General features: G+C 44.2%; 1 protein-coding gene across 3 annotated transcripts in view; it reads left to right on the forward strand.

The window, feature by feature from the left end:
* The first annotated feature begins 215 nt into the window (after nt 1-215).
* The window catches only part of LOC147611580 (F-actin-capping protein subunit alpha-like), a 32,119-nt gene continuing 19,459 nt past the window's right edge, over nt 216-12,875 (forward strand). The window contains exons 1-7 of one of the 3 annotated variants that reach the window (XM_086784668.1): nt 218-411; nt 927-1,042; nt 1,254-1,358; nt 1,618-1,682; nt 1,832-1,990; nt 2,102-2,180; nt 2,343-2,533. In XM_086784668.1, the coding sequence (XP_086640794.1) occupies nt 297-411; nt 927-1,042; nt 1,254-1,358; nt 1,618-1,682; nt 1,832-1,990; nt 2,102-2,180; nt 2,343-2,441 (738 nt within the window). In that variant the 5' untranslated portion in view covers nt 218-296 and the 3' untranslated portion in view covers nt 2,442-2,533. Of the gene's footprint in view, nt 412-926; nt 1,043-1,253; nt 1,359-1,617; nt 1,683-1,831; nt 1,991-2,101; nt 2,181-2,342; nt 2,534-12,875 lie in introns of those variants that run through there. The other 2 variants (XM_086784667.1, XM_086784666.1) reach the window with 2 other exon arrangements.

Below are 12,875 nucleotides of genomic sequence, written 5' to 3' on the forward strand. Positions count from 1 at the left end.
TGTCTGCCCTTGAGGACTCCCACACTAGACTGGCTTGGGAAATGAAAGCATTTTCTCACATCAAAACTCATGGGATCCACGCCTCACACGTGTAAACATCTGTTTGAAAAATTTGAAGGCTCCTTCCAACTAGCCCAACAAAAGCAAAAGGTGGTGTAGGGAAAAAGGTTTACATGTGGGGACGTCCTTGCTTAAAAGAAGGTTTACACCGAAGACGGGGTACTCTTATAATTTTATGTCCATAGCCACAGTCATAAGACAGCTTCGAAGCTCTTCATCTACTGGTGTTTCAAGCTATGCCTCGGCAGCAGGAAGGGGATGACGAGGAGCTCGCTGATGAGCAGAAAATTGCTATGGCGAAGTGGTTTCTTCTCAACTCTCCACCTGGCGAGATACAATATGTAGCGAAAGGTATGCGTGCGTGCGTGCGCGCGCGCGCGTGTGTGTGTTGGAGGGCGAGGGGGTTTGCTGTGCCGACTGTTTTTTTACAATCTGTTCAGCTTTCTGTTTTTATGCCATCCATTATTACTACCATCATGATCCACAGCAGTTTGTTTTCCTTCGGGACGCCTGGATTGTTTTAGTTTTTCTTTTTGAAAACAAAAATTGGTGAAAAATGTATTTAATTATATGGGAAATTTTCTCGAGCCTGGATTGCTTGAGAAAAAAATGTATCATTCAATTCTATTTTTTTGTGATTAATCTATAGATAGGTTTGCAATGCTCCCGTTTTTTCTTTTTTGGGTATACATATCTCACATATAAGAGAGAGCAAAAAACTGTGGCTTCAAAGGTTGGCCGCTCATGGCTCCACTGTCTGTGAGACGGGGGAAATGCTGGAGTCATGTTTTCTGTCATGCGTATACACACATTCTCCCATTGGCCAGGATTGTTTCTAACGCTTGTTGAATGCTTTAACGATGTAGATTTGCAAGGTGTGCTTTCAAACGAAGATCTCTTTCAAGCAGCTGCTAGGGAGGCTTTTCCTCAGTACAATAAGGAGCAAATGCTAGCTATTGAGATGTCGGATGGGAGTGGCCAGGTACACTAGCTCTGTTCTTTTTTGCATACCATGCTTGTGGCTCTGCCTTCATGAATGTGCATTGAAGTGGAGTTGCTTCAAACTGAAGTATTTTGAGTGCGTTGGCTCCTTCTTTCTGGTCGCTCATGATATAACCTTGTGGGTGTGGTAAGCAACATGCTGCACGAGATTCATGGACTTCTCAGGTTGGAACTCCCTGATTTGCAGGTAGATTTGGCTGCTACAGGTCCTTGTATGTCAGTATGGAGAAATTGATGCTGATCATTTTATCGACCCACGGGCAGCTCAGGTTGCCACTGTGGATCACATCAAGCAGGCAAGCTCTAGCTCCCATACTTTTGTGTATGGCCCATAAAAAATTGCCCACAATCAGTGGACTAGATTAGGCTGGATGCAGATAAATCATCACACAATCACACAACCCCCACAAACACACGCGCCCGCGCAAAAAACTCCCCACACAGTTATTATAGAGAATGTTTTGGTCAGGTCTTTTGCTTTTGTGTAAATGGATATATGGGATATCGTTTGTAAGCTTTCACAAGCTTCATTTACTGTTGTCCTACTTGTTACAGGTTTGTACAGGAGTGAGGCCTGCCACTGACGATGAGTTACCATCCGCTTATGTAGAGGAATATCGGTGTGTTCTCTATATGCTCTTGATGACTCCATTATCTCCAATATTATTGCTTTGCAAACTTTTCTTGTAGTTGTTCATTTGACTGCAAGGGAGGGTTTTTTTTTTTTGAAGTCAAGCCTGTGTGTGTGTGTTTTTTGGAAATTTTGCAGTACTGCTGTTGATGCAGAAGTGATGCGATATGTAGAGGAAGCATTTCCAAGAGGACATTGTGCAGCCTATGCTACCCATGGAAAGGATTCTGAGGACAAGCAAACATTTGAGCTCACTGTGGCAATTTCTTCGGCTAAACTCAGCCCAAAAAATTTTTGGTACCTACAACACTCTGTTGCAAATTCATTGTTTCATAGTGGATCTGTTTACGCTCAAGTTTTTTTTTTTGTTTTTTGTTTTTTTTGGGGGGGGGGGGGGTGGTATAACAGCAATGGACGATGGTGTTCGGTTTGGAAAATTCAGTTACATGGGGACTTGCAGACAGTGGAGCTGAAAGGCCATATAAAGGTGGCCATGCTTAGCAATACCTTGAAACCTCCCTTCTTTGCTCCCCTTCCCTTTCCTCTTTCTCTATCTCAGAGTATGTTCCTTCTTGGATGTGAATGTCAAGTGCAAAGGTTGAATGGCTGTAGTATGATGAGACAGTTATGTAGTTTTCTGTGCTCTCAGTGCTTTTCAGGTGGCAGTAACTTTGCAGACGTTCTCCTCCAAAGCCAAATTTACTTTGGTGAACTGGGGGCTTTAAAGACCTCCAACCTCCTTGGTTAATTTCAGTGCTGAATCTGCTCCTTCCCCAAGTTGTCTTCAATCCATGCTGAGGGTTAATACGATGCTGATGGAGAAAGGGCCATCAACCAGCAGATAATAACAACACACAACCCCCCCCCCCCCCCCCCCCCCCCGCGCCCCCCGGCGGGGCGCAAAAATAAAGAAAAAGAAAACCAGAATCACGACAGCTTTGAACACCCCTGCACACTTTTTGTATTTGTTTGTAAACGTACCCAGCCACACCCACCCTTTTGTATGTCTCGTAAATACTAAACATACCCCCCCACCCACGCTTTTGTATGTCTTGTAAACATACCCCCCTCTGGCCAGGGGGCGCCTTTCTGGTGCTGGTATAAAGGTGCGTAGGGCTGCCTTTAACTAAGTCCACATTGCTCCAGCTGATTCTTGCTCCGAAGAGCTGTCTGGATTCTGCTTCTTTGTTACCACTTGGGTTTGTTGGCCTTTAGGCACTATGTCGTTGACTATCTTCTTCATGGAACCCCTCTCCAGCGGATTTTCCTACCAGTTCCCGTTGCCTTCACCGGTGTTTTGTACCTAATACTAATCCTTGGGATTAGGGTCTAATTTGGGTAATCTTTGCTAGAAGCTGCACCAAAGGTCATTGTTGCTTTTGCTAGGCTGTAAGAGAGTTGGCGTGCATGGTATGCACCTGTAGGGGATGCCTTGGTGGACTGTGGCACATGCCCACAACCCGTACAGGGGCCCGATGTGCTGGCTGTACGACAGGGGAGCAGAGTTGGTACATGGCGGGCAGCAGGGCAGAGGAAGAGGGTGCATGTACGGCAGCTGACAAGGGAAAAAAGCAGGGCACCAAGCACATGTAAAAATTAGGGGCACATGAATAAAAAACAGTGTAATGCTATTTTGATTGGTGCTGTTTAAAAAAAAAAACGTGAGCAAGGGGGACTTTTTCTAGTGTATATCTTAAACACATGTTTTAAAAAAAGAGAAAGAAAGCAAGAAGCACATAAGTTTTTTAATTTTATAAAAGAAGGGCATATTGCCTCTCTCACTTAGAGTGTGATGAAAGCGAAAGGGGACAACTGTAATGAAGTAGGTTTGGGTGCACATGCACATGGGGAATGGGGCCTAGGCACTTGGGCTTAGGGACATTTACATGTGTACTTTTAGGGGATCCTATATGAGACATAGGGCTCATGGACATTGTACTTTTTTTGATCATTATACTTTCTTGAGTACTCTTACTCTTTGCCAGAACAGAATTCTGGTACAGATCAGTTGCAGATTGTGTGTATAAAATTGAAGATTACTCCAGTTCATTGAAGTTTGTGTAGTTTCTTAAAGTTTGTGCAAAGTTTTATGTAACTGTGCAGAGTTCCTTGAAACAATGATAGTCAATGTATAATTTATGAGAAAATCCATAAAGATTATCAAGAAAACAGTGCAAAGTGAAGAACTTTAAGTATTTTAAGCAAGATTGGTGCAAAACTTTACATCAGTAAGTGATCTTTATCCTAAACTTCATACTATTCTTGATTTTCTTGTTTATGTGCAAGAAAAAGTGTTCAGCAAGTTAATCTTTGCAAGAAAGTTCAAAGGTATAGCAATCCCTCTGAGATTTAAATTGAGATCATTGGCAAGCCAATGTGTTACCATTTACACCAAGGGAATCTACTGCGATACAAGAATTGACAGATCTTGCTAGATATCCAGCAAACAAGACAAATAGTTATAAATCTTTCTGCAATCAGGACAGTTGCAAGCAAATCTTGATGAATTTCTAGCAAGAATGGTCTGAATCAGTCCAAGATTAACAAATTTGCAGACAAATGGATAAAGAAATAGTGCAGAGTTTGATTGAGAAAGCAAACAGTTTGGAGTTTGGATTTTGGCATCATTAAGCCTTGAGGAACAACTTGAACAGTTCCTTTGTCAAGAATTGAGCAAACAATGCAAGATTAGTACTTATCTTATGATAAGTGATTAATCTTGGTAAATTTAGCAAAGTTTTACATCAAATGCAAGGTAATCAGATGCATGCAAGACATTTTCCATTTATGAATGCAAAGATTAGTGAAATGAAGTCACTTTAACAACTTCTGGAAATCAAGTTCAAGCAATAAGAGGATTCAAAAGCATGATCTTTATCAAGAAAAGGTGCAGAGTATGCAGCTTTAGTATAGATGGTTGCAAACATTGATGCAGAGTGGTTCAAAACGCTTCATTTGATAGCTTAGCATGCATTGGTTGCTTGGAAGTTTCATCAAATGACTTGGAAGGCAGGCTACTTTGTTTCTTTTGTCTTCTAGTGGTACCTACTGATCCATGAGGCCATAGCTTCATCACCTCTCTTTGAGGCCTAGCTGAAGAGAAACACACATACCAAAGAATCTACACACACATTATCTTTTGGCTCTCTCTACCGTTATAGCACAATACAAAATGTCGTGTACTATTCTTTCTCTACAGAAATGGCTGTTTGAGCCCTGCTCAGATCGCAACTACAAGATAACAGTTCGCAACTAGCTGATAGCAGATCACAACTAGCTCAGATCACAACTAGCTGACAGCAGATCGCAACTACAAAGTAGATTGCAGCCGCACTAAAGCGAACAACCCAGCGCTCGCAGATCGCAGCCGCACAAAAGCAAACAGACTGTCATGTCTTCAAAACCAAACTGCCTGGTCTGGCCAAAGAGGACGTGAAGGTACAAGTGGAAGACAGGCGCGTGTTGCAGATTGGTCGGCTCCATTACGCATATCACAGGCGCAGCTTTGAGCGTAAGCAGATTGGCTTCATCGCCTCTGTGAGGCTTGGCGTATCAAAAATAAGCGGGTTCTTTAAACGTTCTTTGCAGTGGGTGTTTGCAGAGCAACACGACCACCACTAGCGCATTTGCAGAGCAACAAGTTCAAGCGCTGTCTCGTCAGCTCGCTACAGTCTGAGGGGGGCGCCTAGCACTACCACCAAACGAGAACAAAACAATGCAATCAGCCCAGCGTAACAAAACAGTGTGTTTCAAGCCTTGACAACGTTAAGCGGCCACATTCAAAGGGCAACGCTTCAGTCAAGCACACAGAAAAAAAGGCATTAAAAAAGAAAAAGAGAAGAGGGTAATTACACTAGCATCATAGAGCCTTGCAGCTCTCAGCCTTCCTCAGAAAATTGCAGCTCTCAGCCAGCAGTTTGTGAGTGTTGTGTGAGATAAAGAATAAGTGTGAGAGAGAGAGAGAAGAACGTGTAGTCATCACTTATATCTCCACCCTCCATCTACTTTACATCTTGTCCCTTTGTTTCTTTTTCACATTAGCCCATCTTGCCCATACATCTCCCATTAGATCCCTTGGCCATTCACACCCCAACCCTTGATCTTTTGACCATTCCACACCCTTAACCTTTGGATTCTTTGGCCATTCCACACTCTGACCCTTGCCACACCCTTGCTTGTGCTAGAGCCTAGTGGTAGTTCCCACGCATGCTAGTATACTATTGAGTTAGGTGTTTACATGAGGAGATGGGGTTCGTCCTCATGCCTTAAGTTTGTGGGGATATTTTATGAGTAGTGTGGGTATATTGGTTGATTGTTCACACGTGTGAGGTGTGTCACACACGGTGATGCTTTTATTTGGGGTTGTTCACATGTTTTGAGTCTTGTGGAGGTGGTTAGTGTGCCGTGTGGTCGATTTGGTGCATTTTGGGCGTTCACGTGCACACTTTGGGCCACTTCTGTGTATTTTGGGCGTTCACGTGCACATTTTAGGCCATTTAGTGTATTTTGGGCATTCACACTTGCATCTTAGCTCTTGTTCATGCACGGTTGGTCATTTTGAGCATATTGGTGCTTTTCCACACGCAGTGTTGGATTCTTGAAATGGTGTTTCCACACTTTCGGGCTTTGGCGGGACGACATGAGTTCCCATTACTATTTCTACCCCGCCTATGATCGACATGCTACTCACCATCTTCGTTGTCGATATCACTATGTCTCCATCCCAGACCTTGATCATGCTATATTTGCTCGTATTCTATCATTATGGCTTCATCGTTATCTTGATTTGCCATTTCAGGTGAGGAGTTACATATCATTTGCCAAGTTCATACATACATTTGGCACATTGCGGCGTCGACCTCTAGATCCTTCTTCATCGACATAATGCTATGATGATACATCATATTCATGTCACATATGGATGTTTGAGCTTCAGATGCTATTACCTAGCCAGGGTAGACATTTATTTGATGAGGAGGATGTTTGTGTTAGATGGTCTAGACATTCTACACATGGTGATTTTGTTGAGGATCTATGTGGATATCTTTACATGGATGGTTCGGCATTGATTGCATGGGAGGATGTATATGGGGATTTGATTGAGTGCCCTACATTTGTGAGCAGAGATGATTATATACCTGAGGATGGGTATCATTATGACATGCATTCAGTGAACGATGAGGAGGATGGTGATGATGATCATTATGTTGATGATGATACTTGTACACATGGTCATGGTGATACACATACATGTGATGACATTGATGTATCACACCCACATACCTATGATGATGTATCGTGCACACACACATGATGATATTGATGTATCACACACATACACATGATGATAGTGATATACGTGCACATGATGCCACTGTACATGATGATGATGTATGTGATAGTGATAGTGAGTGATGTATGAGTCAGATCATGTGGGCATGATCTTGATGGGAGGGATAGCAGTGAGCACATTGAGCATTACGAGCATCATAGAGCTACCTATCTCTATTCCTAGCGATCATAGGGATACGTTAGATGACCATAGTGATACATTCCATGATCTTTTTGGGCATTTGACTAGTCATGATCATTCGTCTAGTCATACATCTTTAGTCACACATGGGATTGACACTTCACATGTCGTTGAGCACATCATAGACCATGAGGAGCATAGACCCAAGGTTCTAGTATTAGATGTGTTGGGCTACTCCTCTAGATTTGTTACATGTGGAGAGGTTTTGGATACGATCACTACTCCTAGTTTTCTTAGCATTCCTGGCAGCATTCGAGTGGATCAAGTTGTTGTGATTGAGTAGTTAGGGATAGTGCATGAGAGTAGTGATGAGTTCATAGAGGTGAGACATTGTAGGAGTATGCATATTGATCATCTTTCTAGCATATCCTGTCACCAATTGGCCGACCATTTGGTCCATCTCCAGTTTTTGCGTCTCGTTCACTTGAGGCTAGGCCGGTGTCTCATGTGAAGAGGCCAGTATTTTGCTGACATGGACGGGAGCCAGACTGGTGCCACCCGTGTGTTAGCAGGATGGTGTCGTATGGACGGGAGCCAGATCAGTGCCACCCGTGTATGACCTGGACTGTGTTCGATCCATGGGATTGTCACCCCATGGAAGAACCAGTATTCGTGCCGTGTTTTGCCTATGGGACTGTCACACCATAGGGAGACTCGTGCCTGGAACTGTGTCTTACCTATGGGACTGTCACTCCATAGGAAGACCAGGTTTTTATGTTTTATGTTGTGCCAGTTTTGTGCCGACAGATATTTTGTACTTGTTCCATGAACGGGAGATATGTCCATGTTACTATTTGCACATGCACACATGATTTGCATGCTTGAAACTGTTTTCGCATGACATGTATTTGTGTGTTTGCCTGCTTGACGTGTTACTTACTGAGCGGGGACGCCTGCCAGTGAGTCGTGAAGTCTGCCCTGTATTCTGACGAGTGCTAGTGCATGTGAACAGGTGGTAAGTATGTTACACATGTTGTTTTAATGTTTTTTATTCTAACCCTTTATTTTATAAGGTTAGGTGTTCACACTTATTTAAAAGTGGGCACCCCCTTTGGGCACCCACTTTGGGGCCAAGGTGGGGAGCCCCACTTTTAAGTGAGTGTGGGGGTGGGCATGGTCACCTACCCCCACTAATCCCCCCACATGCATGCGTGGGTATCACCAAAGTTAACTCCACATTAATTTTATTAAAAAAGGCTTCATCCATGAAGCGTGAAGCATCAAGCGTTTTCTCTCCTTCAAGCGTGGGCATCCATCGCTTCTATCTGGCGTTGAATTCACCAACCGGCGACTCTTCCCATCTCTGCTGGCGACTGAATCTTGCTGCAGGCGGCTGCCATCTCCCCCTGTACTGTTGCGCATACTCTCATCCAGGCGGCTGCATCAACAGGCTGCGCTTGTTCTCTCCCAGGCGGCTGAAGTTTGCTGCGCTTGTTACCTCTCCCATAGGCGCATGCTTTTACCTTTACCATAAGCTACTGCTTTTGAGGCTGCTGGCTGCCCTATCCTACAGGCTGCAGCCAAAGCACCCCCCCATGCTTCTTTACAGGCGACAGTATACCCTCTGGCTGCGCATGTTTCTCCACTAGCAACTGTATACTCTGCTACTTGTTGCGCCTGCTCTACTACAGGCAGCTGTACCTCCAGCCAACGCTGACTGCAGGTGGCTGTTTTCACTTCCCATACAGACGGCTGCTTCTACTTCATACAGGCGGCAGCAGAACCTGCAGTACATCAGTGTGCTGCATTTGGGGGCTGCAAATCTACACGCGTTGCATCCGTCTTCCAGCAAGTATTGCCCATCTTCTACACGGGCGACTTCAAGAGGAAAACACCTCTCCTGGGAGGCTTCCTCATACTACGAGTATGGGTTTTCTATCAACCATCTACAAGTAAGTGAATTTCAGATTTCAATAAAGTATTTTATGTTTAAATCTGATAAGGGATTCATCCCGCTCGGCCAACACCCGTTCGGTGCCGGGTTGTCCAAGCTATTTTGGCAAACCTCGGTCCAAAGGTGCTGAGATCGGGAGAACCAGGCGTTAGTACGAGAGCGCCTGTTTGTGCGTGGTCTCGGAACACCAGTGAGGCGCTCTCCGCGGAGTCCAGTGAAAGCACAGGACCGTAGCGATTGGACCACACTAGTGGTCGTTCTGCTTCGAGCTTCTACATCGAAATTCGAGCCTATTTGTTTGGTACTGTTTTCATATGTACATGGACATTATCTGGTTCTTGGAACCCATGGAGCATTGTATTTATTAAATACTCCCAATAAATAAATCATATATTGAGGGGGGGGTCGGCCCGTTCCGGCCCCAGTGCTGGTGTCCATTTTTCCATTTCATTTCATTTAATTTCAAGTTGTTTTAAGTTGTCCATTTCAAATTTGTGGTTTTAAAGGTGTGCTATTAAGCGTGTGGGTGTCCAACGGAGTCTTTCCCACTTGACGGGATCGGTTTCATTGGTATCAGAGCACGGTTGTTTCCCTCTTCCTAGTGGGGAAACGAACCTGTGTACTGGACATCCCGCTTTTAGCAAACTTAAAACACAATGGACAGCCAAGGCAACCCTTTGGAAGTACCAAATTCGAGGGGTCCATCTAGTGCTTCTCGTGGGTCTGATGCCCTGCGTGGTAGGCACAAGCCCCTTGAAAGGGTTCTTGATAGTGAATCCAAGGGTCAACTGTCTCCAGGAAAGACAGTTATGCTTGAACAAGAGCCTGATGCTATGAGGGCTGAAATGGAACATATGAGAAAACTTTTGCAGGCTCAAGAGCAAGAGTTAAAGTTTTTGCATGAAGATCCCCATCTGCAAAGTGCTATTGAAGCCAGGAAGGCTGATGCTATGGTTGATGTAACTTTTGAATCAATGGCTCGTGAAGTGGGCAAGAAACCAAGAGAGTTGGCACTTGCCTATCTCCTTCGCAAAGGTGGGGATGACGGAGAGCTAAAATTCAGAAATCCACCTCGTTTGAAGCATGGAGATCCCGCATCCCAGAGGCTGAAATCTTTTATGCAAAAGGAAGAGGTGACTGTCACCTCTCGACATGCATCTTCTCCCCAAGGCACTAAGCCTGACAGATATATGTATGCCAGTGCTCATGGAGGGCATGAAAGTCACATGCATGCAAGACATGTATCTCATGGTGACAGGTCTGCTTTCAGAAAAATTTTGCCTTCTGAGTTGTCTCATGGAGAGACATTGCCATATGCAGGTAAGTCACATACATCTGAGTTTCCAGTTCGTGGAGCACATGCCACCGTGCCCCATGAAGTTTCCATGACGGCCCATGGAGCCCATGCAGACAGGGCTACCCCGTTGGATAAGGGGAAAAGAAAAAGAGAAGACCATGAGCCTCATGCCAGGAAGCTCAAGGAATTCAAAGCAGGTGATAAATATGTCAAATTTGATGTCTTTCATGGTGAACATGATGCTTCTAAGGTGTTAGCGTTTGTGGCACAGTTCGACATTGCTTTTAGCGATGAGGACTTCACAGAAAAGTCAAAGGTGCGCCATGCTAGCATGTTTTTAAAAGGGACTGCTGCCCATTGGTGGATCACTGAAAAGATCACCAAGGATCCCATTTCTACTTGGAAGGAATTCAAAGATAGATTTTATGCTCAGTTCTTGCCACCCAATGCGGAGCAAACTCTCACTCAAAAGTGGGACAGGCTGGAACAAAAAGATAACGAGAGTGTGCAACAATATGTTAACAAATTTTGGAAAGTGGTGCTGGAAGTGACTCCCTTCATGCAAATCACAGAGGACGAAAGAAAGAGGAAGTTTCGTTCTGGACTGCAACCAGCATATAGATCGGGTATTGAATTGCACCCGAAACATACGTTGCAACAACTCACAGCTTCTGCCCTTGCTACGAAGCAATTGGTGCTCAAGATTAAGCAGGATCAAGGAGGTTCCAAGGGGAAGGACAAGGCTGTCCCAAATCAGCAAAAGGGTGGACAGCCACCTAAAAAGAACTTCCGGGAGCCTTACAAGGGTGGTAAAGCTGAAAATAACACATCAAAAGAACAGGGCCCAAGGAAGAACAAATTTGGATTAACCCCGGAGCAAAGAGAGCAATATGCTAAGGATGGAAAATGCTTTTCTTGTGGTAGCAAAGACCACATGTTCCGACAATGCCCAGATCGCAAATCAAAGCACGAGGACAAGCACACCAAAGCTAATGTACATGCAGTTCCTGATGTGCAAGGAAATACAGGTCATGATGCAAAAGAGCGTATGGTTTGCAAGGCTTGGGGGCAAATCAAGGATCAGCCCTCACTCTTTATGTTTGATGACTGTGCAACTGACAATTTCATCTTTATGCAAATGGCAGCTGCATTGGGTATTGAGGTTGAAAACATGGGACCTCAGATTGAAGCCGAAGCTGCATTTATTGGTAAAGAGGTGTAGGTTACCCCTTTGATAGGGAAGTTGCGCATCCATATCCAGGGCTACCTTGATAATGAGCATTTCTTAGTTGCTCCACTGAATGGATGTGATGTATTGTTGGGCAAGCCGTGGCACCATAGGCTTGAGCCCCGCAAAGACTACAAATCCAATATGATTTCTTTTATGCATAAAGGCCGCATGCATTTTATTGATGCTGGCAACGAAGGGGATTCCATCCCAGTTGTATCACACATCCAAATTAATAAAGCAATGAAAAAGAGTCTTTCAGCGTACTTGGTTTTTGTGCGTGATAGTCTTGTGCCAAATCATCAAAATGTGGATGCTATGTCTAATGATAGGCTGAATTTTCTTAATGCATTCAACGATTGTTTTGCTGACTCATTGCCAGGTGAATTACCTCCCCAAAGGCCCGAAGATCACCGTATAGATCTTGTGCCAGGTAGTTCTCCACCTAACAAACCCGCATACCGAGTGAGTGCTGCACAACAAGAAGAAATTATGAAGCAGGTAAACGAGCTTTTAGAGAAAGGTTTGGTTCAGCCCAGTTCCTCACCTTACTGCTCTCCTGTGCTTCTTGTTCAAAAGGACGGATCATTCCGTATGTGTGTGGACTATAGAGCTTTGAACAAGCTTACCATCAAGAACAGATTTCCAATTCCACGTATTGATGATATCTTGGATAAGCTTGATGGCTCAGCTTGTTTTAGCAGACTTGATTTGAAGAGTGGTTATCACCAGATACGCGTGGTGCCACAAGATGTCCATAAGACTGCATTCAGGACAGCCTTCGGATTATATGAATTCTTGGTAATGCCTTTTGGTCTCACCAATGCTCCTGCTACTTTTAATCGTATGATGGATAGGATATTCCGACCCCATCGCAAGTTTACAGGAGTCTTCTTTGATGATATCTTGGTTTTCTCCAAGAATGAGCAGGAACACAAAACTCATTTGGTCAGAGTGTTCGAAGAGTTGCGGAAGCATAAACTTTTCGTCAATGCCAAGAAAAGTGAGTTTTTCCTTTTAGAGATTCATTATCTGGGACATATTGTATCCAAAGATGGAGTTACAATGGATCCTGCAAAGATAGAGACCATTCGGAATTGGCCCGAATTGCAAAACGTACATCAAGTACGTAGTTTTCTGGGATTATGTTCGTACTACAGGCGTTTCATAAGGCATTTTGCTATGATTGCCACTCCTCTACATGATCTCACGAATGGACTTCAAAGGAAC

This window comes from Cibotium barometz, chromosome 47 (assembly GCF_041138505.1).
Source record: "Cibotium barometz isolate CiBa-2024 chromosome 47, ASM4113850v1, whole genome shotgun sequence".
Taxonomy (NCBI): domain Eukaryota; kingdom Viridiplantae; phylum Streptophyta; class Polypodiopsida; order Cyatheales; family Cibotiaceae; genus Cibotium; species Cibotium barometz.